The sequence below is a fragment of the Carassius auratus genome, chromosome 40 (assembly GCF_003368295.1).
Source record: "Carassius auratus strain Wakin chromosome 40, ASM336829v1, whole genome shotgun sequence".
Taxonomy (NCBI): domain Eukaryota; kingdom Metazoa; phylum Chordata; class Actinopteri; order Cypriniformes; family Cyprinidae; genus Carassius; species Carassius auratus.
In genome coordinates, this window is record NC_039282.1 from 11842015 (window position 1) to 11869925 (window position 27911).

The 27911-nt window shown below is 40.2% G+C and overlaps 2 protein-coding genes across 4 annotated transcripts; one reads left to right on the forward strand and one right to left on the reverse strand.

Moving 5' to 3' along the window:
* Nucleotides 1-651: 651 nt before the first annotated feature.
* On the reverse strand, nucleotides 652-22224 carry LOC113058576 (gamma-sarcoglycan-like). 3 transcript variants are annotated; one of them, XM_026226602.1, is made up of 8 exons: nucleotides 21966-22224; nucleotides 9464-9658; nucleotides 9182-9283; nucleotides 9013-9100; nucleotides 4993-5112; nucleotides 3700-3772; nucleotides 3084-3207; nucleotides 652-2707 (listed from the first exon to the last, which is right to left on the reverse strand). In XM_026226602.1, the coding sequence occupies exons 2-8, from the start codon at nucleotides 9656-9658 to the stop codon at nucleotides 2531-2533; spliced, it is 879 nt and encodes a 292-aa protein (XP_026082387.1). In that variant the 5' UTR covers nucleotides 21966-22224; the 3' UTR covers nucleotides 652-2530. The 3 variants fall into 3 exon arrangements, with proteins under 3 accessions (XP_026082387.1, XP_026082385.1, XP_026082386.1); XM_026226600.1 differs by lacking the exon at nucleotides 21966-22224 and adding an exon at nucleotides 17945-19457; XM_026226601.1 differs by lacking the exon at nucleotides 21966-22224 and adding an exon at nucleotides 17582-17626.
* A 3339-nt stretch (nucleotides 22225-25563) lies between these two features.
* trappc4 (trafficking protein particle complex subunit 4) lies at nucleotides 25564-27900 on the forward strand. The gene is made up of 5 exons (XM_026226606.1): nucleotides 25564-25784; nucleotides 25907-26081; nucleotides 26936-27039; nucleotides 27158-27284; nucleotides 27410-27900. The coding sequence occupies exons 1-5, from the start codon at nucleotides 25610-25612 to the stop codon at nucleotides 27486-27488; spliced, it is 660 nt and encodes a 219-aa protein (XP_026082391.1). The 5' UTR covers nucleotides 25564-25609; the 3' UTR covers nucleotides 27489-27900.
* The last annotated feature ends 11 nt before the right edge of the window (nucleotides 27901-27911 follow it).

The following is a 27911-nucleotide window of genomic DNA, read 5'->3' on the forward strand; positions in this document are numbered from 1 at the left end:
TCACCTGAAAATGTATTGGTTAACGTCGCGTGGTCTGCGCCGCTAGAGGAAGCAGCCTCAAACTGCCACTCGGCCGGAACGCCGGGGTGAAAGGCTGAGCCGCGGTGAGAACTGGGATTCGGCCCAGGCTGGTTGGATTCTTTCTGCTGCAATCCAGCGCTCGAGGAGAGCTCGGTCTCGGGCGGCACGATCGTTGTGTCGAGCGAGGAGAGCTCGGAGCTTGCACGGCCTATTGGCCACGACGTGTGGCTTCGCGAGGAGAGCAGCTGTCGCAATGATGCTTAATGCTGCTAAACGGCCGTGTTCGGCTGGGTAGAATAGAAATGATCTCGGGTCCAGCAAAAGCAGCAGGTCTTATAAATCCCCTGTGTAGCTCTCTTCATTGGTACGAAAATTGGGTCTGTGATAAGGTGACAGACGAAGCGAACCAGCATGCTGATAAACCGTCAATGGATAGAGGTAAGTCAGCGATATTTAAACTATGGGATTGATTACTTGATTATGGTCCACCTGTGTTGATTAGGCTAAGTATCTGACGCACTCCTCCAGAATCTTATTAATAAAATTTCATTTAAGTTTAATAACATTGAAGTTACAGGACATGATTATCTCAATGACATAGAATAAGGTAATAACGGTACAATTTGAATGTTCCCATTTTTATTATTTTTTTTTTTTGACCATGTCAACTCATGAACATTGAAACACTGGATGCTTGATTAAATTATAACATAATTAAAATTCAGTACTACTGCAATTATTAACTTAAAATATGTAAACTTTTACATTTCAATAATTTTTCCCCCATACAAAAAAAAAATAAAAATAAATACACATCAATATATAGTATACAACAGATGTGTAAATATGAAGAAATAATAACTCTTAGCATTTTCAAACAGATCATATGCAAAACAGTTCTGGGAGGGGTTGGGGATATCAAACCATTGTGTATAAAGTTCAAAATGCAAGAATAATTTATATCTTACAGCAGTTTTAATAGATCAATTACATTGATTTTCACTAACAGAATGCAGTTACTAGCAATACACCAGCTATTTTGCCACTAACACATTTGCCATTTGATTAACAAAAATGACAGTAGATTTGTTGTCTGACAGATTTTCCTAATTAGGTTTTTAACCAAAAACAAAGTTATTCAAGATTGAATGGAGACTATTGGATTTTATTATATTAGAATGCTTCAAAAAATAATTTAATGCCACTGTTTCAGGGTTGTGTGTTGTGTAGTTCTTCTGACAAATTCGTTAATATACTTAACTTATAAAAAAAAAAAGATGTAATCAAACCGACTTAAAGGCTTCGTTCACCCAAGAATAAAAATTTGTCCATCTTCTACTCACCCTCAAGCATCCTAGGTGTATGTGACTTTTTTCTTTCAAAATAATCCAATCGGCTTTATATTAAATATTGTCCTTGCTCTTCCAAGCCTTTCAATTAGAGTAACCGGGTGTTTGTTTTCAATAGTTCAGAAGACGTGAAATAAAGTGCGCGCATCTGTAATAAAACGTCCCTCAAACGGCTCCGGGGGTGAATAAAGGCCCCCTGTAGAGAATCCATGCATTTTTGTAAGATAAATAACCAGATTTCAAACACAATACTTTTTTTCTAACATCTGCTGACTGTGGGATGCGGAAGACATTCAGACAGAAGATGTAAGATGCATGCATCGCACACACGCACGCATTTTTCCTTACTTTAGCAAAGGAAAGCCTGTCTCCTCTCGGTTTATTTTGAAATCCTATAATGTTTGTCTTTACAAATCCTCACTTTGTGCTTCTAATTCGTGACCAGCATTTTGTTTTGTTCTCTCTCCGCACTCATCACTAACCACGCAATGCTGACGAACTACAACATCCGCCTGCATGTCTTCCTTCCAGTTCCCCACAGTCAGCAGAAGTGAGAAACAAAGTGTTTATTGCTTTTGAAATCTGGATATTCATCTTAACGCATGGTTTCGCTACAGGGGGCCTTTATTCATCCCCAGATTCACGCACTTTATTTAATGTCTTCTTAACTTTTAACAACAAACACCCACTTTCCCCATTGAAAGGCTTGGAAGAGCAAGGATGATACTTAATATAACGCCGATTGGATTATTCTGAAAGAAGAAAGTCACATACACCTAGGATGCTTCAAGGGTTTGTAGAAGATGGACGAATTATTGGGTGAACTAACCCTTTAAAAGGTGTATATCATAACCCTCGGTGATCAAGGCACGTCCATCTCAGTAAGCTTTACATGTAATAATCAATTTCGCTATGAGTGCATCTTTAAACATTAACTAGCTGATATGCAACACACAGAATCTGGTTATTTATTGCACCTCAAAATTATATTGCATAGGATGTCAGCTGTTTACCAGCGCCTTTATTGCCCAGCCTAATTTTGAACAATTTGTATACAAAAAAAGGAAAAAATAAAATATAATAATTTGTTCCATATATGCCCAGAGACAATGTAACAAAACGATTAGTTTCTAGTGTGGGTATTATGGGCAGAAGGTCATTCAGCAGTCCTGGTTCTCGCCGCAGGTCGAAGAGACGCCAGCTCTGGAGATGAAGAACTTACCGCTGGGACAAACGCACACTTCATATAAGTTGTACATATTCTGAGAGGTGCCGGAAGTTCTGGCTTCTCCCACAGGTAATGTCGGCAGACGAACGCTTTCAGCGTCTAGAATCAACTGAAATATACAATAGAAACCCTAATAATGACGTATTTAATGTAATCTTAAATTAGGTTAAATTTAAAGATTACTAATCATTAACAACCATTATTTAATTAGACAAGAAAGGATAAACAGAGACTTTCACTAATTTATTGTTTACCCTTAGAAGAGGAGTCTTTGTTTCAGCTAAAGTTTCAGAGATATATACATAAGATGTGCATATGTCTTAGACTTAGTTAAAATACAAATCATTGTATTCTTTCAAAATCAAATAATATGAGCTATGTCAGCTAGGGATCGGTGATTTTAGCTTTGAACCTAATTAAATGCTCATGAAAAATCAAACAAAAGTTTTTAGGACTGCTTAACAATTGCGGACAGGTGCTCTTACCAGTCCTGCAGTTGAGTGTAGCTGAATATCAAAGTGTGCTGTCACGTCAACATTTCCAGCCAAAGCTTTGACGTGAACGCCTTTGGGGGCATTCATGCTGAGAGAGCGTGTCGGAGACTCCAGTCTTGAAAGACGGAATGCTTAGTTACTGCACTTTGCCATACATTGTTTGGACACAAGATGGTCACGAGATCCTCTCAAATTCATCAGTTTGATTCATACATAGAAACTGAGAGAAATCTGCATGACTGTGGGCATTACATTGATTTTTGAAAGACATTTTTGAGATGGAAAACAAATAAGCCTTTGCTGAGAACCAGATGCCTTGGTAACTCGCTTCATCACAGCTGGTTAATTCCCTGCTGGAAGCTTCTATAAAAGTTATTTTAGGTGATATATTCTGTACTGTCATTACTTTTAATGGGCTGACCTTATAAAACAAAAATGTTTTAAAGAAGAAAAAAACAACAACAACCAAATATATCACCGCAGCAAATGCAGAGATAAAAATGAAGCAACATAATGAATGATTAAATGAATGAACTACCTAACAAGCTGCCAATTAAAGTGCTGTATTGGAATTTAAAATGTTAATAATTATTTATTGTGTAGTTACCTTAGCTCTTTGTTAAGTACAGCTTTTACCAGAGGAGTCCTAACAGAATGCTCAAAGAAAGCACCTTCTGGACCTGTCCAAACACCAGAACACTTACAATTATACAATGATACAATTATACAATATACAATATACAATTATATTGGGGGTAACATTCACTGTCATGATTTAGATCAAATGAAAAACATAATTGCAATTATTTGCCAAAATACAGATTATCCAAGATGTTATATTATTATATTGTATCTCATATTGTATTCTACTGTATTAATTCATTTATGCATTAAAGCAAACAATGCAATACACATTTTTTTTTTTTTTTTTTATTTAAGGCAATGCAACAATTACATTCATCTATAAGCAATGTACAATTTAAATAATATATTACAGCTTCTTTTTTTCTTTTCTTTTTTGGCATCAAAATGTGCTAAATTCAAATAAGAAATGCTAATAATACTTAATAATCCAAAAGTTTTGAAACAGGCTTCATTCTTCAAATAAAACAGAATAAGTTCTCCTTTTAAATTTGGGGTGAATTATGATTTTTTTTTTTTTTTTTTTTTTTTTTACTCTTGACAAGCATCATTTGATAATCCTAATTGTAGCAAAAATCTAAATAGCTCTAGGCTAGTTTAGATGAAGCATTAATATTTAATCTTGTGTGTAAACCTGTTCTGCCTCATGGTGTATGTTGTTAAGGCTGGATATGTTGTTTACAAAACCTCAATTAATAATTTATTAACTGTTTTAACCAGTTTAACCAATTAATTGGACTTTTTCATAAAATATGTTTGAACACATTATCTCCTAATGTTCTTAAAGAAGAGTTTGATATTCATAATTTGCATTAATTATGCTAATTGCATTTGTATGTTTTTGATCAGGCTAGATTGTTGTGATTTGTTCTTGGTATTTTATGTTTACAGTTTTAAGTTATGAAATACGTTGCCTGTGTGTGTGTGTGTGTGTGTGTGTGTGTGTGTGTGTGTGTGTGTGTGTGTGTGTGTGTGTGTGTGTATGCCGTGTGGCTTATCATGTGATGTAATTTTTGCTATTATTTAAATGCTCATATGTGTTCATTGTCTAATGAAGACAAAACATCACCTGTTGTGAAAACATTAAATAAACAACAAATTGGCTGTGGTGTGCCAACCTTTCTTTTTTCTTACTGTTTCATATGCTAGAATATTAGGCTTTTCACCTTTTTCTTAATTATTGTATTAATAAATATTTGAAGTGCAACATCGTGAACAATAACAGTATAACGTTACTAATAATACACATGAAGCTTACCTGTTACGCGGAGCTTTCCTTTACCCACGACAGCTCCATTTGCATCAGCATAAAACAAATTTTCATCATGGTTTGAACTGATATTGAAGTGTTGGCCAAAACCCTCGGCCTGACTGGGACCTATTAAGGAGAGGAATAAATAAGAAGAGAATATATATAGATATCACACAAGTTTTTATTAATATTTTAAACAGAATATTTTATATCCAGTTTTTCTGTTTTATGTTGCCGCTGAGCTCTTAGCTCATGTGTTTTCTGTGTGACCCATTTGATTAACCCTGTAAAGCCTGACACATTATTACTGGAACCATTTAACAAACGTTTAGACAAAAAAAAAAGTCTGGAATTTTTTTTTTTTTTTTTTTTTTGTCTTTCTGATTTTTATACTTCAGGCTTTTATTGCTTATATTGTATGATATAGTAAGAATATGGACCTCATATTATAGGAACAAAATAACACCTCAATGAACATAACTTCAACACAAGACAAAGAACAGGAGAAAACTCCTGTTTTTTTTAATACACAGAGGATGATGATGGCGAACAGATGAGAATTAATAAAAACTGAAAACAATGAGATTAATATCAATGATGATTGACTGAGAGATGAACAAATAAATGTTCCTCAAAAGCCTTATTTGATACATATTTTCTAAAAAAATATGACTAATCAGGTAAACCTAAATTGCTTTATTCGAAGAAGTGTTTATAATGATTAACAATATGAAATGTATTCTTACTTACTAAACAGCCTTTTACTTTATGTATGAATGACAGAAGGAATGTACAATACTATAAGATTGTGTGCAGTAGGTTTTAATCATGCTGATCATTTAGAGACCTTATAAATTTGCATATCAAATGTGATACAGTGGGCTTTGTAGGGTTAAACTGTCACAGTGTCTGGTTTGTGTTCCCTGGGTATCCACTAGATGTCCTCCTTCCCCACGGTGTCTGTCACTTCATGAACCACATTCCTCACGGTTTCTGCCTAAATCATTGCACCCAGCTGTCACGGGATATCAGTCATTTCACTCAGTCAATTCCCCATTAGCGTTATCTCTCCCTGTGTATTTATACCCGGTCTGTCTTAGAATGTGTCACGGAGTCCTTGTTTAATGTTAATCCGTACTCTTGCTCTTGCCTTGTGTTTTTGTCTGTTTTCATGTTGGATTGTTACTCTGGTTTTGACCCATGCATGGACTGTTTACCCTTTTGGATTCCCCTCAAATAAACTTGGATCTCTCTCCGTGTTTCATTGTATCCCGGTCGTGACAGAAGGACTCCGTCACAGTCCTTTTGATGTTTCCCATTCCCCAGCCAGGATGGTGGAGCGGAGAGCTAAATATTTGAAATTGACCGCTCTCCGCCAAGAGGGCAATGAGGTGGGTGCCATGGCACAGGTGTTCTGGTCCCTGGCCGAGGGCATGGGATATAATGACGTGGCCCTAAAGGACTATTTTAACAGCGGGCTGGATGACTTGGTTCCTCAGGAGGAAATGGCACATTTGGACACATTTGAGTTCTGGGAATTTGTGTGCTACTTGCAGCATCGGCTTCCGTGGGATGCCCCAGCCACTCCTGTCTCTTCCGGTGGGATGGCCGCCAGCCCAGCGCCACTGCACAAGAAGTCTGCCAGCCAAGGGTCACAACAAGATGGTCGACAGCCCAGCACCACAGCCCAGGATGGCCGCCAGCCCAGCCCCACTGCACAGAATGGCCGCCCACCCAGAGCCAATGCCCAGGATGGCTGCCGGTCCAGCATCACTGCCCAAAATGGCCACCGGTCCAGCGCCACGGCCCAAGATGGCTGCCAGTCCAGAGTCATGGCACAAGATGGGTGCTTACCCAATGCCTCTGCACAGGATGACAGCCACAGCTGACCTTCCAGAGTAGAGTCAGGTTCCCGTGAACCCTCCAGAGTCGAGTCAGGTTCCTGTTGACCCTCCAGAGTCGAGTCAGGCTCCTGTTGACCATCCAGAGTCGAGTCACGTTCCAGTTGATCCTCCTGAATCAAGTCAGATTCCTGTTGACCTTCCAGAGTCGAGTCAGGTGCCCATTGACTTTCCAGAGTTGAGTCAGGTTCCGGTTGACCCTCCTTTGACCTTCCAGAATCAGGGCTAGTCACCGTTGACCTTCCAGAGTCAGGACTAATCACCATGGACTTTCCAGAGACAAGGCTAGTCACCGTTGACCTCTCATAGTCAAGTCAAGTCACTGGTGATCTTCAAGGACAGAGTCAAGTCACTGGTGATTTTCAAGGACAGAGTCAAGTCACTGGTGATCTTCAAGGACAGAGTCAAGTCACTGGTGATCTTCAAGGACAGAGTCAAGTCACTGGTGATCTTCAAGGTCAGAGTCAAGTCACTGGTGATCTTCAAGGACTGAGTCAAGTCGCCGGTGATCTTCATGAACAAAGGCAAGTCACCACTGATCTTCATGAACAAAGACAAGTCACCATTGATCTTCATGAACAAATACAATTCACCAATGATCTTCATGAACAAATGCAAGTCACCAATAATCTTCATGAGCAGAGTCAAGTCAGCACCGATCTTCTGTAATCCTGTAGAAACACCATGGGATAACCAGAGTTTCATCCTCCCGTTGGTCCAGCCGCACGTATGTGGTGGTCTTCTGCTCCGCTCTGGGGGGCTTCGGCCTCGACCACAAGGATGTGGTGGTCTTCTGCTCCGCCCTGGGGGGCTTCCGCCCTGACCACATGGTTGTGGTGGGTGGTCTTCTGCTCCGCCCTGGGGGGTGTCCGTCCCGACCACACGGATGTGGTGGTCTTCTGCTCCGCCCTGGGGGGCGTCGGTCACACAGATGTGGTGGCCTTCTGCTCCGCCCTGGGGTCCTGCCCGCTCGGCGTCAGCCTGGGTTCTTGAACGCCACGATCCACCCTGATCTCCTGTTTTGTTGTTGTTGTTTTTTGTGTTCACTTCCGGTCCTTCCCCCTTGTTAGCCTTGCCCTCCATTCCTCCCCCTGAACCTCCTCCGGTCCACCTCCCTCCTTGTCTCCCTGTTTTAGGTTTGCACTTCTGGTGTCTGTTCCCCATTTTCATGTTCCTCTGGTCTCTGGTTTCCCCATTTTTTTTTCTGGCCCTCCGTCCCTCCCCCTGAGCCTCCACCTGTCCGCCTCCCTCCTGGTTTTGTAGTCTTGTCGTGGAGTGTCTGGGAGCCGCTCCATAGAGGGGGGGGGGTATTGTCACAGTGTCTGGTTTGTGTTCCCTGGGTATTCACTAGATGTCCTCCTTCCCCACGGTGTCTGTCACTTCACGAACCACATTCCTCACGTTCTCTGCCTAAATCATTGCACCCAGCTGTCACGGGTTATCAATAATAATAATAATAATAATAATTCCTTACATTTATATAGCGCTTTTATAGACACTCAAAGCGCTTACATAGTCAGGGGGTATGTCCTCATCCACCACCAGTGTGCAGCATCCACCTGAATGATGCGACGGCAGCCATAGTGCGCCAGAACACCCAGCACACACAAGTTTACTGATGGAGAGGAGACGGATTGATGAAGCCAAACAGCGGATATGGGGATTGTTAGGAGGCCATGATGGTCAGAGGCCAATGGGCGAATTGAGCCAGGATGCCGAGGTCACACCTCTACTCTTTTCAAAAGACATCCTGGGATTTTTAATGACCACAGAGAGTCAGGACCTCGGTTTAACATCTCATCCAAAGGAATCATTGCACTCAGTAAATTCCAGATTAGCATTATCTCTCCCTGTGTATTTATACCCGGTCTGTCTTAGTATGTGTCACTGAGTCCTTGTTTAATGTTAATCCGTAGTCTTGCCTTGTGTTTTTGTCTGTTTTCATGATTGGATTGTTACTCTGGTTTTGACCTATACCTGGACTGTTTACCCTTTTGGATTCCCCTCAAATAAACATCATTCATGCACTTGGATCTCTCTCCGTGTTTCATTGTATCCCTGTCGTGACATAAACACATTGACAAAATCATGAATTCAACCAGTAAAAGTTTTGTATATCTCATACCTACGGACACACTTCCTGTTACATCACCATTGGCATTGCGAGCATTGAGCGTAACATTTTCAGAGGAGTGCACCAGAAGAGCTGAATCCTGTAATAAAGATGAGAATGAGCAAAATGGGTGACTAAATCAATCCATTTATCCGTGATATCCTTGAATACTTTTAAATACCTCCCTGGAGTCAATTTCCTGGGCGTAGAGAGGGAACAGAAAGTCTGATTCTCCCTCCAGTCTCAGTCCATCTGCATTGACCTGCAGGTATCCCATGCCTTCCTGCAACATCCAACAACACAGAGAGCTTTCTCAGCATCAGTGTTACCTCATGCGGCATAACAGAGTAGCAAACTGAGATAAAGAGGCTTAACCAAGGGCAGAATCTAAATATGGATACATTTTTCTATTAAAAATGAATTACATATGTGATCTGAGGTCCTTTGAGTGAAGTTCTCTCACCGTATTGAACCACATAACTCGCAGGATCCAGATCGTGAGGGCAAAGTTCACCACCAGAATGATGAGGAGAAGCAGAACGAACATGTAGAGGCAGCGTTTCCTCCAGCCATAGATGCCGATCATGTAGAGGTACTCCGTGACTGGAGCCAGGGACCCAGACTCATCTGTGGTGGTGAGGTATTGCTCACGCACCATCTGAGAATAAACATTATTGGTCAACTTCACATTAAATACTACAATTAATGAAAACTACACAATAAATTTTACAACTTGAGTCATTGATCCACAAACCAAAAACTACAAATGTTTATGAACAACAAATATTATATACAAAACTGGTATGCACACAGTGCTTTAAGTGGCCCAAAAGAGGTGCCGGTACTCTATTATAGCCTATATATATATATATATATATATATATATATATATATATATATATATAGTTTTTTTTGATGACTCCCCTTATCCCCATTGTAAAAAAACAAAACAAAACAAAAACAAAAAAAAACAATGACTTTTGTAACAGTGCGTAAATCAGACCTTAACTCTAATGAGCTTAAACTTATTTTTTGTACACAGTGCCCGAACTGTCAATCACTCCTGTGCGCGTACATCACTGTCCTCCTCGCAGCTGCAGCAACTTGCGCTCTCTTCATCAAGCTTTAAAAGGGGACAAAAAGGTCGTATTGTCTTTGTGCATATAGATTAATTAGATATATGAATATCTAAATTCGTGCCTAGCCGCCTACAGTATTTTTTTGGAACTTAGAAAAAAGATGCTGCAGCCAATGAGCAGCCAGCGGGGGCTGGTTGCAGGATGAATCAACCTCCGCAGACAGTTTTTAATGTTTATCAGACAATAACTACTCAAGATTTTGCTTTAGTATAAATTTCGGGACAATTAGGGCCAGATTCAGGATTCGGGACAACAGTTTAGATTTCGGGACTGTTCCAAATTTTTCGGAGCATCTGGTCACCCTTCCTGAAAGAGCTACTGCATTGTGGGGTGTCATTGTAGGGTGTAAACCAGTAGTGATGGGAAGTTCGGATCATTTTACCGACTCGGACTTTTGAGTCTCGTTCAGCAAAATGAACGAATCTTTTTTCGAGTCATTTCGTTCATTTCGTTCATTTTAGCAAAATGTTATTAAAATATTAAGTGCTACCTCCTCAACACATCTAGTACTTACGCAAACGTTGATCACACCACAAACAATACAAAAATAAAATGCTATGAGATAAAGAAAAAAATACTCATTCTTTACCTGGGTCTTCAGTCTGTGATTAGCTCATCTCACCTCTTATCTGACAAGAAGTCTTCGGGTTTAAGTCATTCCTTAATCACGTGACAGCCCCATACGCAAAACTAACGCGGTCTTGAGCCGGAAAGAGAATTGATTAGTTCATCTCATGAGTCTTTCGGGTCGAGTTTGACTCGTTCCTTAATCACGTGACAGCCCCATACGCAAAACTAACGCGGTCTTGAGCCGGAAAGAGAATTGATTAGTTCATCTCATGAGTCTTTCGGGTCGAGTTTGACTCGTTCCTTAATCACGTGACAGCCCCATACGCAAAACTAACGCGGTCTTGAGCCGGAAAGAGAATTGATTAGTTCATCTCATGAGTCTTTCGGGTCGAGTTTGACTCGTTCCTTAATCACGTGACAGCCCCATGCGCTATTTCTGACATTTCTGTCACCGTGTTTTTGTTACTGTTAGTTGAGGATCTGTGGTTTGTTATTATTTTATAAATAAATAAAACCCTGTTATAAATAAAATTTTGATTAATTTGTCTTCATGACTGTCTATCGGTAAATAAACACTAGGCTATATAATATAATAATCCAAGCTTACAATAAAAAGTATTTATAGACTAGTTTGTTCATTTTTACTCCAATTTTGAGTTTGCTGGTATAATAATTGCTTTTCCTAGGCAGACTTGACATATTGGTGTAATATATGTATAAGAAGATTGCCCAAAAAAGGACATAATGACATACATTAAAAGCAAATAACATTTTGAATTGAATTATTAATGTTAAAGACAAATGTTAAAGACATTAAGGTTATGATAACTTCAGCTTTAACAGTTTTAACCCAGCTCAGAGTGAGGAGTTTCAGATCCTGGTACACTGCCAGTGCAGGGCCATGTTTTGGGAAGACTTTGACAAGAGGGTAGCAAGCTTGAGGCCTTCTGCTACCTCTTCTAAGACCTCAGATGCTATGATGGCCAACCTTGCAGAGCCACTCTTACCCCGCACATCAGACCCTCTGGCCTGGTGGAGGAGATGTTCACCAGTAAACACAAGCCTTTCTGAAGTCACAAAGACAAGACTTTGCATTGTGGCCACATCCGTGCCATCTGAATTTTTTTTTTTCTAAAACTGGGCAGATTATCTCAGACAGAAGAACTCACAGACTCAGCCCATCCAAGGTCAGGGAGCTTGTTTTTTTTTAATAATGTAAACATGCCTTAAAGCAAGTCCTAAAAATATAGCCACAGTGTGTTATTTATTTTAAAGCTTATTTATTTTTATTTATTTAGAAAAAGACTAGCTTGTTGTGCAATATTTTTGTTGTTGTGATTTTAAAAGGTAATTTGTTATTGTTATAAGGCTCCATAGCTTTAGTATGTCTTAATTTTCATTTATTTTTTATTCAAATGGTTTAAAATTATTTTGGGAATAGCTTGTTGTGCAATATTTAGTTTTTCTTTTTTTTATATTGTACTTTTAAAGTTCATTTGTTAAGGTTATTAGACCCTGTGGCTTTATTATCTTTTAATTTTAATTTCATTTTTAATTATTTACATTTTTATTATTTTAATTTATTTTGGAATAGTTGTCCTCTTTGTTACAAAGCTTTTCTGTAATAAACAATAAACAACTATTCAAAAGTATGTACAGTGTTTTTAATGTTTATAAAGTGTCATATGTTACAAAAGTATGGTTTACACAGACAATCTGATTTAATAACTGCACAACTAAACAAAAACAAACAAACAGACAGAAAAAAAGATCAACATTTTAAGCATAACCAACTCTTTATTTCCACATTCAGTGTTATGGAAAAGTACCACCATGACAGAAATTAAAAACAACTTGAAACCAGAAATGCATCACGTTACTGTAAGAGTAAATAATACTAATAATAAATAAGTACTACGCACCCATTTTGTAAGGAAAGTTGTAAATGAACTAATTACTCTAGCCAATGTTGTCTCACAGTACAAAAGAACGAAAAACCCGAAGAACCGAAAGATGAACTATTCAATTATCTGCATTCTTTTACTGTCAGTGTCTATGTTTTTAGCGTATGGGTCTGTCACGTGATTAAGGAACGACTCGACCCGAAGACTCATGAGATGAACTAATCAATTCTCTTTCCGGCTCATGTTGCATTGGGTTTAACGTATTGGGCTGTCACGTGATTGAGGAACGAGTCAAAAACCCGATAGACTCGAACTATGAACTAATCAATTCTCTTTCCGGCTCATGCTGCATTGGGTTTAATGTATTGGGCTGTCACGTGATTGAGGAACGAGTCAAAAACCCGATAGACTCGAACTATGAACTAATCAATTCTCTTTCCGGCTCAAGACTGCATTGACTGACAGGTGAATTACTACGACTAGAACAGAACCCATAGAATAATGCGCATGCGCGACTGAACGAATCACTCCCCGAGACGACTCGTTCTTCCCGAGTCACATTAAAGATTCGTTCAAAATGAACGAATCGTTCAAGAACGACACATCACTATAAACCAGTGAGTTATGATTCTAACCATGTTGTTTGAGTCTGAAGTCAGAAGAGCATAATAGGTGTAGTTCACTGTATTTGAATATTTACAGAGCTGAGCGTGCGCATATCACACACTTTCTCCGGCCACGTTGAGTTGTATTTGAGAGCTGGAAATGCGACGCATGCGCTTTTCTCTAGTAAAACTCAAGGGTGTATGGGTAATGTAGTCTCTGCTCTCGGTGGGACGAATTATGAAGCTTGCATTGTGAAATGCGCTCTGAAAAGCGGCAGCGCAGGCAAAAGATTAAAACCTCTATTAAAACAGATGTCCAAATGAGCGTACCGGTATGCTAAAAGCACGTTCTGGGCGCACGGAGAGGTGGCGGTACGTTCAAGAGCTATATTTGGAAGTGGCGGTACTGAGTACTGGTGCGTACCGGCCCACTTAAAGCACTGTATGTACATACATTATCAAATAAGTTGTACCATGAAGAAGATAAAACACAGTGAAAATATAGGCCAGTGTGATACAGATATAATGGAAACCCTATAAAAAAATACCACTTGCAGACATTAATACCAGGTGTAAATAACGCTTTTTAGTATGCTAAGTATGCTTGATTATGCTATCTCCACTTTTCTCACACAGAACAATCTCATGGACAGCAACCGGTGGACAATAAACCAAGACTGCCCTGCTCTCTGTTTTTGAAGGCCTAACAATGGCAAGAGTGGCTTACAAATCTTGAATACTTATCTTGCTGGATCTGTCCCCTGCTTTTGACATGGGTAACCCCCAGTTCCTCCTTTCAACCCTCATGTCAAAGGGCATATCAGGAACTGCACTCCAGTGGTTTGAGTCTTACTTCTCAGATAGTTCCTTCAAGGTAACTTGAAGGGGTGAGGTGTCCAAGTCGCAACATCTAACTACTGGGGTGCCTCAGGGCTCAGTTCTAGGATCACTTCTCTTCTCTGTTTGCATGCCATCAATATGTTATATCATTCAGAAACATGGCTTTTCATACCACTGCTATACTGATGACACTCATCTCTACCTCTCATTCCATCCTGATGATCCAACGATAGCTGCTCGCATCTCAGCATGTCCAACAGACATTTCTTGCTGGATGAAGAACCATCACCTTCAACTCAACCTTGCCAAGACATAATTGCTTGTGGTTTCAGCCAACCCAACACTTCATCACAATTTCTGCATCCAGCTAAGTGCATCAACCATAACACCTTACATGTCAGAACAGATTGTTAGAATAGCCTGTCACATGTCATGTCACACCTCTGTTTATCATTTTGCACTGGTAACCAATAGCTTTATAACAGTGTAACAAAATATTATGTCATCGCGGTGTTGCAGGAAGTTTGCTTTGAGTGCGCACAAACTGATTTCACGTGGCGATGTGCACTGCATTTTTTGTAACTTTCCGCGCAGCTCTGCATCCGAAGATGGATGAGTTCAGGGCGATTCTGGCTGAACATGTGTTTGTGTGAAACAGAAGCAGGTTGTCAGGAGAAATAGGCAGGATTCAGGTGCGGGTTTACACAAGGCTTTATTTAAAGCAGAGGAGGCAGAGCAGATGAGTCACATTCACAGGTTTACTCGTAGTGACAGGATGAATAGTCGAAGCAGATGAATCAAAGCCGATGAGTAACATTCCACAGCAATTCGTATGACCGCTGAGACCAGAGGGATGACAACTGGAAGCTTCCAAGAGCTCTGCGCTTGTAAGAACAGGGGGCAGGGAAATCAGCTAAACACACTGGAGCCTGAGGACAAGACACGACAAGGTGAGTGCCAAGAACAGCTAGAAGATCGGAGCTATTGGTACGAGTAACAACAGTCTGACAATAGACAGAGAAACACAGGGAATGATAAAGGGAAAAATTAGAAGAACATAGAGAACAGGTGGCGAGCAATTAAGGTTCACAACAGGGAAACAAGGAGGGCGGGGAAAACTCAAACAGGTAGACGCGGTGAGCTGACAAGCGATCCAAATACACACAAATATACACACACACACCAAAAAGGCAGGTGATTAGCCCCGAGACCCGACAGTACCCCCCTCCCAGGAGCGTCACCTGATGCTCTAGGAAGGGGCCTACCTCAATGCCGCCGGAAGTCCTCAATCAACGAGCGGTCCAGAATGTCCCGGGACGGCACCCAGCACCGCTCCTCTGGACCATACCCCTCCCAGTCCACAAAATACTGAAAGCCTCTGCCGCCGCGCCACTCATCGAGTAATCTCTTAACCGTATAGGTAGGAGATCCATCCACAAGACGAGGGGGCGGGGGGTTGGGCCGACTACAAGCAGGATTAAGGGGGGAAGAGAACACTGGCTTGACCCTGGAAACATGAAACACCGGGTGAACCCGACCAAAAGTTGGAGGGAGCTTGAGCCTGATTGCCACCGGACTAACCACCTTGGTGATGCGGAATGGCCCAATGAATCTGGGTGCCAGCTTACGAGAAGGCGCCCGGAGAGGCAGATCCTTGGTAGAAAGCCAAACCCGCTGACCACACACATAGGCAGGAGGAGAGGACCGGCGACAATCAGCTGCAGTCTTGGTTCGGCCAGAGGTTTGGATCAAAATCCTCCTGACTTTCTCCCAGGTGCGACGGCAGCGCTGGACGAAAGCCAGGGCGGATGGAACCGCTATGTCGGGTTCCTGTGACGGGAACAGAGGTGGGTTATAACCAACAGAACACTCAAAAGGGGACATACCTGACGCGGCCACCGGAAGAGTGTTATGAGCGTATTCTGCCCAGGAGAGCTGCTGGCACCAGGAACTCGGATTGTTGGATGCTAGACAGTGGAGCATTCTTCCTAGATCCTGGTTGGCCCGCTCACACTGCCCATTGGTCTGGGGATGAAACCCTGAAGACAGACTTGCAGAGGCCCCAATCTGTCTACAAAATTCCCTCCAGAACCGAGAGACGAACTGGGGACCCCTATCAGAAACCACATCCACCGGAAACCCATGGATACGGAAGACGTGGTCCACCACCAGTTGGGCGGTCTCCCGGGTGGAGGGCAGCTTGGGCAGGGGGATAAAATGAACCGCTTTGGAAAAGCGATCCACCACTGTGAGAACAACAGTGTTACCCTTCGACGGAGGAAGCCCAGAGACAAAATCAAGGGCAATGTGTGACCAAGGGCGGGAAGGGATAGGGAGAGGGTTCAGCAGACCATCAGGGGGGTGACTGACAGGCTTACTTTGGGCACATGTGGGGCAGGCCAACACAAACTGTCTGCGGCCATAGTAGGCCACCAGTAACGCTGTCGGATGGCAGACAACGTTCTCTGAATACCTGAATGGCAGACTAACCTGGATGAGTGACCCCACTCAAGGACCTCAGAGTGCAGCGCAGCCGGCACTGGCAACCTGCCCGCCGGGCACTCTCCCGGCACCTGCACCCCTTGACCAGCCTCCTCAACTCGCTGCTCGATACCCCATGAAAGAGACCCGACCACCACCCCCTCAGGAAGGATGGCCTCGGCCGCAACCTCCCCCCCTTAAGCACCGAACAAAAGAGAGAGGGCATCGGGTTTGATGTTCTTAGATCCCGGCCGGTACGAGAGGGTGAAGTTGAACTTGGTAAAGAAGAGCGCCCAACGGCCCTGACGCGAGCTCAGCCTCCTGGCCGAATGGATTTATTCCAGGTTCTTGTGATCCGTCCAGACCAAGAAGGGCTGCACTGACCCCTCCAACCAGTGACGCCACTCACCCAAGGCCAATTGTACCGCCAACAGTTCTCTATTGCCAATGTCGTAGTTACGTTCTGCAGGGCTGAGACGACGAGAGAAGAATGCTCAAGGGTGGAGCTCCCCATCGTGGAGGGAATGCTGAGATAGAACTGTGCCAACCCCGACGTCTGAAGCGTCAACCTCAACAATGAACTGGGCCTCAGGATCTGGAACCAACAGAACAGGTGCAGAGACAAAACGGGACATTAAAATGTCAAAGGCTACCTGCGCTTCCCGGTTCCATCTGAAGGACACCTTAGTGGAGGTTAAGGCTGTGAGCGGTGCAGCGATCTGACCAAAATTTCTGATGAATCGCCGATAGAAGTTGGCAAAACCCAAGAATCGCTGCAGAGCCTTCCGGGAGTCAGGGACCGGCCACTGGACGACAGCTTCAATCTTAGCGGGATCTGGCTTGATCCCCACCGTAGAAATAATGTGGCCAAGGAACGTAACTGACTCAGCGTGGAATTCGCACTTCTCCGCCTTGACAAACAACTGATTCTCTAGCAACTGCTGGAGAACCCGTCTGACATGCTGGGTGTGTAATTGGAGAGAAGAGGAGAAAATCAAGATATCATCCTAATACACAAAGACAAATTGATTAATCATGTCACCCAACACGCTGTTGACGAGTCCCTGGAAAACGGCTGGAGCATTGGTAAGACCAAATGGAAGAACCAAGTACTCGTAGTGTCCCGAAGGGGTGATAAACGCCGTCTTCCACTCATCCCCCTCCCGAATGCGCACCAAGTGGTAGGCGTTGCGCAGGTCTAACTTGGTGAAGACCCGAGCTCCCTGTAATAATTAAAAAGCAGAAGACATTAAAGGTAGGGGGTACCTGTTCTTAATAGTAATGTCATTCAAAATTCTGTAATCAATACAGGGGCGCAGGAAGCCGTCCTACTTCTGAACAAAGAAAAAACCTGCACCAGCGGGAGAGGAGGAATGGCGGATGAGCCGCGCTTGAAGTGACTCACGTATATACTTGTCCATGGCCTCTCTCTCAGGACCCGAAAGGGAATATAAACGACCCTTAGGCGGAGAAGAGCCCGGGAGAAGATCAATGGCACAGTCGTAGGAGCGATGCGGGGGTAGCGAGGTGGCCTGGGCCTTACTGAAGACCGCCCGAAGATCATGGTACTCCGCAGGAACACCGGACAGGTCAGAGGGATCCTCCTGAGGAACACAAGACACAGAGACAGGAGGAAAAACAGCACCCAAACACGACACGTGACAAGACTGACTCCAGGCTAAAACTGAATTGCTGACCCAGTCAATGTTGTGGATTGTGTTTATGTAACCACGGGTGTCCCAGAATTAAAGGAGCCTTAGGGGAATCAATAATAAATAGTTCAATCAGCTCGTTATGGCTGTCAGCAATATGAAGGTTTATCTTGGGGGTGTTATGAGTGATGGTGGTAAGGGGACGGCCAGCTAATGACCATGCTGATACGGGGCTACCCAAAGGAATAAGCGGTATTCTCCAACGTTGAGCAGAAGCAGCATCGAGGAAGTTCCCCTCAGCACCTGAATCCACAAGGGCGATTCCAGCGTGAGATCGACTCTGGAAAGAGAGTTGGAACGGCAGCTGAGTCTGTGCTGCAGGAGAGCTTGAACTAAGAACCATGCCCACCAGGACTCTCCGCCTCACTGGTGGACCCTGGCTTTTTAACGGACAGTGAGGGTCGAAGTGGCCTCCCCTGCCACAGTATAGACACGCCCCCGACGACAGACACTCCTGCTTCTGTTGTGGTGTAAGCCGTAAACAACCCAACTGCATGGGCTCCTCCTCCGAGGGCTGTCGGCCGGCTGAACTGGCTGAAGAGGACTCTAGGTGGCGCCACGGAGCGGGAGTTTGCCATTGTTTGCGGCGGCGGCTGAGACGGCCCTCAATACGGAGCGCGAGATTAACGAGATTATCCAATTCCCGCGGGAGCTCTATGGCCGCAAGTTCATCAGAAATGGCGAAATCCAACCCCTCAAGAAAGCGGGCGCGCAGCTCGCTCTCATTCCAGCCACACGCCGCCGCTAAAGTCTGGAACTGGATGGCGTAATCCGTGACAGAGCTCCTCCCCTGAGTCAGACAGGATAACTGGGCCGCCGCTTTGTCTCCCTGAGCTGAGCGATCAAATAATTTGGCCATCTCGTGACTGAAATCCGTGAAGGTAGCACAACAGGGAGCCTGCGATCTCCATACGGCAATTCCCCATTCGCGGGCACGGACCGAAAGAAGTGTAAGGACATACGCAACTTTGGACTCTTCATTTCATTTTTTAGAATAGTTTGTCCAAGGCCTTTTATTTGAAGTACATTTTATTTTCATTGTATAAAAATATAATTAGAATTCATTTAGATTATATAAATTATACACTACTTGCTTATAGTTGTCTTGTCTTTGATGCAAAATAAAGCCAATATAAGATTGTTTTAAGTTTGTACAAAAATAAATTATTGATTCATCTACTCACTCATCACAAGACTTTGCCGGCAAATGACTTTGTCTCACCGGTGATTCCCGACAGTTTTAGAGGACAATTACTCCTCTTTGCCCCCTGTTGTTATTTTTTTACAAAGGCGAACGTAAAAGTATAAAAGCCTCGGCCATTTGGGAAAATGTGAGCACAGTCAGTGAAGGCTTGTGAAGCGGAGCCAGGCGAATGTGTAAATCCCCCTTAACACACAAGAGAAGAACTGTTGAATAAAAATTTTTCTTTGGTTTTCTATGCGCACAAAAGGCTATTCTCGTAGCTTCATACAAATTATGGTTGAACCACTGATGTCACATGAACTATTTTAGAATGTCCTTACTATGTTTCTGGTCTTTGAACATGGTAGATACATTGCCGACTATGCAGGTATATATATCCCTTTTTATTCTTGTTATTTATTGCAAAAAAAAAAAAACCTTGTTACATGCTACAAAAAGCTATACTTCTGTAGCAAGTACTGCGTAACTTAGCCTCGTCACAGCACTTACATATTGCATTTATTAAATTCTACTTACTGCAAAAAAATAAAATAAAATAAATGCTCTTTTATTTATTTTATTTTTTTTATATTGTCTTCATTAGTAAGTTGATTTGAAAAAAAAGTCTAAATGTCTAAAAAAGTGCTAAATGTAAATGTAAATGTTTGTATGCAGAATTCTTATTCTAAATTAACCAAAACACGCTTGTAACCACATTACCATTCGAACGTTTGTGTTTATTACTAATTTTTGATAGGAAATCAAGGCTGCATTTATTTGATCAAAAGTGCTATAAAAACAGTAATACTGTAGATTGTTATTACAATTTAAAGCTAAAATATTAGGTGTAATTTATTCCTGTGATGTCAAAACTGAATTTTCAGCATCATCAATCCAGTCTTCAGTTTCACATGATCCTTCAAATGTTATTTGAATATTCTGATCTGCTGCTCAAGGTAAATAAATAAAATAAAAACACTTTTATTACAATCAATTTTAAAAACAGTTGTATAGCTTATGTTTATGGATTTTTCAGAATTCTTTGATGAACAAAAAGTTCAAACAGACAGCATTTATTTATATAGAAATCCTCTGTAACATTATAAATGTCTTTACTGTCACTTTTGATTAATGCATCTTTGCTGAATAAAAGGAAAAAATCTTACTGACCCCAAACCATTTAAAACACGTCCAACCATTTAACAACATACTGGTAACCATTCTAACCTGTTCTTGATAGAATGTAAGTCTCCTTATATTTGCTGTTTTCTGTCAAAACAGTGACTTTTGAGAGCTTTATTTTTATTTATTTATTATTTTTTTGACCAAGAGAGTGCTGTATGTAGCACAGCATTCACTTTGAATCAAGTACTGAGTTAACATCCTGCAGTCAGATGAAGGAAAAACTGAACAGAGCCTTCATGTCGCCCCCATGGCAACTGATCCAAACATTCCTTGGGTTAGGAGTCGCATGATCCAATTCCCATTCCTTTCTTTCAAAACATAATTACCAGCCAGTAATTACACATTTATATAATATCAATGGCTGAGGGAGATCATTAATGTTGTACAAGAAAGTAAACATCTTGATACCACACGCTGCTCACAGACAGCCTCTTTCTTTTCTCTCTCGGTGTCCCTCAGGGCTTTTTTCCATTATCCCCCACCCTACTGATGCTCTTTCAATGTTTCCAGCCTCGTCTAAGCTGCCAAGACCAGAAATTACAGCCGAGCACTGTCTTTCAAGCCACTGAGGTCTGACTTTGTATTTAACAGAGATTCCGAGATCCTCGCAGTGCCAAAGCTGGACCTGATCAAATATCAAGAGGACCCAGGAAGACTGAGCTGGAGTGATATTGCTCTGTTTCTATGGAGTTCTACTGGAGTATTAACAGTTATGAAGTGGGAAAACCCGTTCTCTGAGGAGCCCAGATAAGAGCTTGTGGAGAGAGGCTGTGGGCAAACATAACAAGCTGTATGAAGTTCTCCCCACTCCGTCTAATCTTGCGTCTGCATAACTCCAGCACGCCGTAATGCCTCAGCCCTCTAAAAATAGGTCTTAGGACCGTGCTCTCGTTTTTAAATAGGAAAAACAGCCAAAGTGTCTGAAACAATGATCCGAGTGCAAAACATATAACTGAGCCTCAGAAGTGCAACTATTTCTTCATTTTAGTGTCTTATGTTAATAATCTGACAACATGAAAAAGGGATACAAATACAGTTCTGTGCAAAAGTAAGACCACAGCATTAAAAGTTGTATTTTTTTCCAGATATGTGGGCATTTTGATACTTTATTTAGATGATAGTCTTCAGTAAAGATGATATAATTTACCAAACAGCAATGAACATTGTTTAAAAAAAAGGTTATACTGTGATTATAAGCAGTTTTTCATTCATTTATATCTCCAGTTATTCCACATGTTCTGGTATTATAACCATTATTAGGCATAAGAGAGAAGACTGATATTAAAACTCAAGTCAGAAATCAAGCTTGATTAAAATAATAAGAATTAATCTTAAGTGTGACTTACCCTTGCTGTTTTAGTGTGATCTGACACACTCCTCTGCAGACTCGAATCTGCTTGTGTTACGCAGCAGTGCTCCGATCCATCTGTCTGTCAAACCCACAACAGCTGCCTTCTGTAAATCTGACTCTGGATCAGTCTCAGTACGGGACTCTCCCCCACCCAAACTTCCTCTCGGGGTCTCACATATCCTTCAGAGGTCTCCACACCTCGTGTTACGCAAATGCAAGACTTTAATAATCACTTAAGAGCGAGACCTGTGAACACTAGTAGCTAGTTGTGTTGTTTCTTAAGGCCCGGGGGAGGGAGGGGTAGAGCAAGCGGAAAGAAGGAAAATAAATAATACCAAGAGAGAATTATAGAGCATTTCCTGCACTTGTTTGACTTTTATGCATGTGAGTCACTTTCTCAGCACTAGCTCCAGATAGGAAGCTAAAGTTACTGGCTTTGCTCACTGAGAATCTGCTTGTCTGTTGGACAACAAGTGTTTCTCTATAAAGACAGGTTACACTAAATCAGAATGCGGTATTAATAGATGCATCTCTGCCGGCAGCAGAGGCTTCAGGCTTGTTATTTTCTGAACTTCGTGTTGTCTCTCTTAGAATAGCTTTCGTCTCCTCATGAAAATGGTTATAAAGCAACCCCCCAAAACCAAAAGAATCCAGAGATGGAATAAAAGTTCAACACTGTTATGATAGATCTAAATGCACTAGGGAGATGTGTGATGATATTTGGTAAGTAGACTTATCAGGCTTTTGTTTTGCACCTTATGGAAAAAATGTAGTGTTGTTTTCATGTGGGCCAGTAAGGAATCACCTGCAAACACTCAAGACACACTAGTAAACCACTGGTAAACACTTAAAATAGCAGTGTATAGCAATGTTATAGTGTCAGTGACTTTTGAATGGGAAGTACTCTCTTTTTCTTTCATAAAATTTAGTTATATGCACCAAAAGTTTGTTTCTTTAAGATTTTTTATGTTTTTAAAAGAAGCTAAACAGGGCTCCATTATTTGATCAAAAATAAAGTTTACTGTTTAAAAAAATTGAATATATTTCAAGATTTAATTTATTCCTGAGATGTAAAGCTGAGCATCATTACTCCACTCTTCAGTGTCACATGATCCTTCAGAAATCATTCTAACATGCTGATTTGGTGCTTAGGTTATGTTGAAAACAGTTGTGCTGCTTATTTTTGTGGACTGTGATACATCTCTAAGCAGTGTTTGACGAGCAGAATGTTCAAAAGGAACGCATTAATTCTAAATAGAAATCTTTTGGAACGTGAATGCCTTTACTTTCAATTTTGATCAATTTAATGCATCTATGCAAATTAAATTAATTGTATTTATCTATTTCTTAGATGGATGCTTATGGGTAGCATGGCAAACTCAGTCAAAGCTTATGCTGGATGGCGCAAATCCTGTGGTTGAAGGCAGAAATGTGCAATGATGAGACAAACAGCTGACCACATCCATCAGTATCTGACCCCTAACTTCCCTTGGCCAGCAAAGACCATGATGAGTTTCATTGCATTTATTCAGCATTCAAGGCTATAGCAAAAATATTGAAGCAGAAGAATGTATAATAAAGACCTGACTTATCCTGGTTTTGGTAATGCTATAGAGGGTAAATATCTATAACGTAGTAAAAAGAAAATGCTGTTTGTCATAAATCTAGCCTATGTTTACATGTGTAATGATGTGTGAAAGCATGTGTAATATGTGATGGCAATAAAAAAATTGGTCTGATATAAAGCAGTATAATAAGTATTTAATTCTTATTCACGTTCTTATTATTCTTATTATTATTTCTTGTGGATATACCTGGTCATTGCCCTTACAAAAAAAAAAAAAAGTTTATTCAAGTGTGCTATTACTAAACTTAAAATAGGAAAGTATGCTTTTAGTTTTATTTTTTATGTACTTCTCAGAAATGGGCTTTATGTACTCTTCAAGAAATATACTTCAAATTACATTTACGTATACTTGACTTATACTTACAAAAAGTCTAATTATATTTGAACTATACTGTACTTGTGCTCCTAGAATCCGTGTTTTCATTATTATACAGTAGAGGGCGCTAGTACACATCTTCTGCACACAATTTCCACAAAAAAATAAATAATAATAAAAAAATATTTCTTTATTTTTCATGAAACTTACACACATTAAAGTGTTTAAAAAATAATTTATGAAGCTAGAATAAAATGTTTTTGTTTACAAGAAGATACCCTGTTCTTTCTTTGGCTGTTTTGTATGTTCATATTCATATAACAAAATATATACACATTAAAACCCAAATAGGGACATAGTCGTATACTTAAAGTATGATGTAAAGTTCACTTAAAGAAAACTTATTAGTATACTTGCAGTATAAAACTACAAAACTAGTTTACTGAGACTATACTTCAAAGTGTACAAACAAAGTTTTTAATTAGTAAACTATCCGTATACATATAAGTTCACTTTTAGTATAATTGCAGTACAAACTGCAGACATAGAGGTAAACTAGTAGTGTACTCAACGTTAGATACTGTTATACTTAAAGTATACTAAAATACTTTACTTTTATATAGTAGAAAGTGGGCCAATTTAGTCCCAACCAGTATTGAAACGGTACACTTACAAGTATACTACTAGAACACTGATATTTGTATACTTGCTACAAAAAGTATACTTAAAAATATACTTGAACTTCACTTTAGTATGCTTAATAAAATAAACTTGGAGTATACAAATTTTTGGTAAGGGTGAGCTGTCTCTCATTTTGGAGCATGACGAACAAGGGGTCAGGAAGATGAGAAATGTGTCTTATTTGTATCCCAGACCTCAAAAGTAAAAAATAATAATAATAATAATTCTAGGCCACTGCTTCGAGCCTTGCATGTGTTTCGTTCAAAACAGGTGCATTCAAAATCTTTACATGTTTTTTTTTTTTATTTTTATTTTTTTTACTTTGATAATGGCAGGAAATAAATTAGTAATATGACTGTATGGACGTTGTGTTACTGCCTAGTCACCGTTTCACCATGAAATATCGTCGTCTGTCTCCAGAGGGCGCATGTAGATTTGGTTTTACGTGTCTTTTAAATGCGTACATCAAAACGTATAAAAATAATAATTTTATATATTGGTAAATGAAATAAAAATGAATATTGTTCACTTTTTTTGAACAATGCATTAATTATTTTTTATATAATGTATTTATAATGTGTAATCATACACGATTACACATTATACTGTGTTGATTGCGTTAAGAAAAGTAGCAGGTACCATGATAAATGAGAATTGGACGAAATATGAAATGTAGAACGATCATTATTATTATTCTGCATTTAGTGCAAAGCCCTGTCCATTAATATTCTGACAGTAACTGAAAAAAAAAAGGCTTTGGCTTTGGCCAATCATAGGGCTCGGCGAGTATGGAATTATGGGAAATGAAGTTTTCCAACTATCAACACTACAATAACGTATTCTTTCACAAAAAATACACAGCAGCAGTAACTAAATTGTGATAATAAAATATAGTTTGTAGACACCACATGGTGTGGGTTTTTAAAATCAAATTTGTATTATCATAATTTTATATTTTCCCACATGCAACAAAGTCACATGACTAACGTTGCCCCGCTGACAGTCAGGAAGAAAGATGGCGATCTTCAGTGTGTATGTTGTCAACAAGGCCGGTGGACTCATCTACCAGTACGATAACTATGTACCTCGAACTGAAGTTGAAAAAACATTCAGCTTTCCACTTGATTTAGTTTTAAAGATTTACGATGAGAAGTTAGTTGTGTCGTTCGGACAGCGGGACGGGATCAGAGGTGCGTGTGTGTATGTGTGTGTAACCCATCCCATGTATTATTACACATTTACATTACAGGCCCATCAACTCAGCATGTTTTCTTGTGCGTGATACAGTAACGTTGTTTTTTGTCGCGTGCAGTGGGTCATGCGGTTCTGTCCATTAACGGGGTGGATGTGAATGGTAAATACACAGCTGAAGGGAAGGATATACTAGAGTATCTGAAAGATCCTGCCAACTATCCAGTGTCCATCAAATTCGGGCGACCTCGCCTTACCTCCAACGAGAAGCTCATGCTGGCCTCAATGTTTCACTCGTGAGTAGACTTCATTAAACATGGCTTCAAACCTGTATGACTTTCTTTCGTCATTGAAACACAAAAGGAGATATTAGGGATCCACTTCTGTGTTCTACAGAGCAGAAAAACTGCGTTGTCTTGTGTTTGTATTAATGCTGTCAAACGATGAATCGCATCCAGAATAAAAGTTTGTGTTTGCTTAATATATGTGTGTTTTCTGTTTATATTTATTATTTATATATAAATACACACACATGCATGTATACATTTCAGAGACATATGTCATTTTATATATTCAATAAATTTATAATATAATTATATGAATATAGATAGCCTAAAGACATGTAAATACTTTCAAAATATATACTGTATGTTTGTGTATTTTATATATACTTGATAAATATAAACAGAGCACACACACATAATTTGTGCGAACAAAAACTTTTATTATGGATGTGATTAATTGCGATTAATCGTTTGACAGCACTCGTTTGTATGTTTTTATTCTTGAAATTGCAACTATTCTTTTAATACTAACATATTCCAGCAATACCAAGAAGCATTTGACCAGAATTGTGAAAAAGTGGTTGAGTGAGCATGAGAAATTGTTTTCATGTATGAACTGTTCATGTATGGCACACACACAAATTTATTTGAAAAAATTTGAAGTCAAAATCTTTCGTAACATTAATAAGAAATGTCTTTACTGTCTTTTTTGATCAATTGAATGTGTTCTTGCACAAACCTTTGAGTGGTTAGTGTTATATATAGATAACTCATTATCAGATTCATAACATACATAATAAATCCCTGATCATTAATACAAAATACTGTTGTACCTGTGATGATCTGGTTTTCTGGTCTTTTCTAAGGCTGTTTGCCATTGGATCCCAGTTATCGCCTGAAGTCGGCAGCTCTGGTATTGAAATGCTGGAGACAGATGTGTTTAAACTGCACTGCTTTCAAACCCTCACAGGTCTTTTTTTCTCTCTGTCTCGTTGTAAGAACAAATTAAATTTAGTCTTAGAGTGTAGAAGTTTGTGCTGAACAAAACCACAGTGATTTTGACGGAACTGTTTTCTTTTTTTTTTCAGGGATAAAGTTTATTGTATTGGCAGACCCTCGACAGTCTGGGATTGATGCCCTCCTAAGAAAGATTTATGAGATCTACTCAGACTTTGCACTGAAGAATCCTTTCTACTCTTTAGAAATGCCCATCAGGTTTGTGTATTTTTTTATTTTTTATTTTTTATCACTAGTCACTACGTTATGAGCTTTGCATGCTGTCCATTTAGTTTCTTGCCACAAATGCGTTGTGTGTAACAAAAATGCATAATTTCTTTCAGATGTGAGCTTTTTGACCAAAATCTAAAGAGTGCCCTTGAAATAGCGGAGAAAGCTGGGACATTTGGACCCGGGTCTTGAACTGGACTTGCACTGTGTGTTTTCATCCATCTGACAGGATCCAATGTGTCCAGAAAAATGAGATAAGGATTTCCATCAACTTATCAAGCAATACAAACAAGAGTTTTCCTCAAGCTCAAACAACTGAAGATAGTTTAAGACCACTATGTTCTGTTAATTTACATTTTCCTTGAAATGAAGTCCCAAATTTACAGTTAGAAACACATAACTTTTGTAAATAATGTCCATGGACACAGTTAAGTTTGTAATGTGCAGAACATCTCGCAGCTCATGATGCTCATGTTTATTAAGGTCTTTCTAAATGTTATGAAATTTCCATATGGTTTGCTTTCTGTCAGGAGATTCTGAAAAGTGTGCTGTACCTTGGATCTGTACATTTTTCATTTATAAATATATGTGCTGTTAAACATTCATTGATGTCAT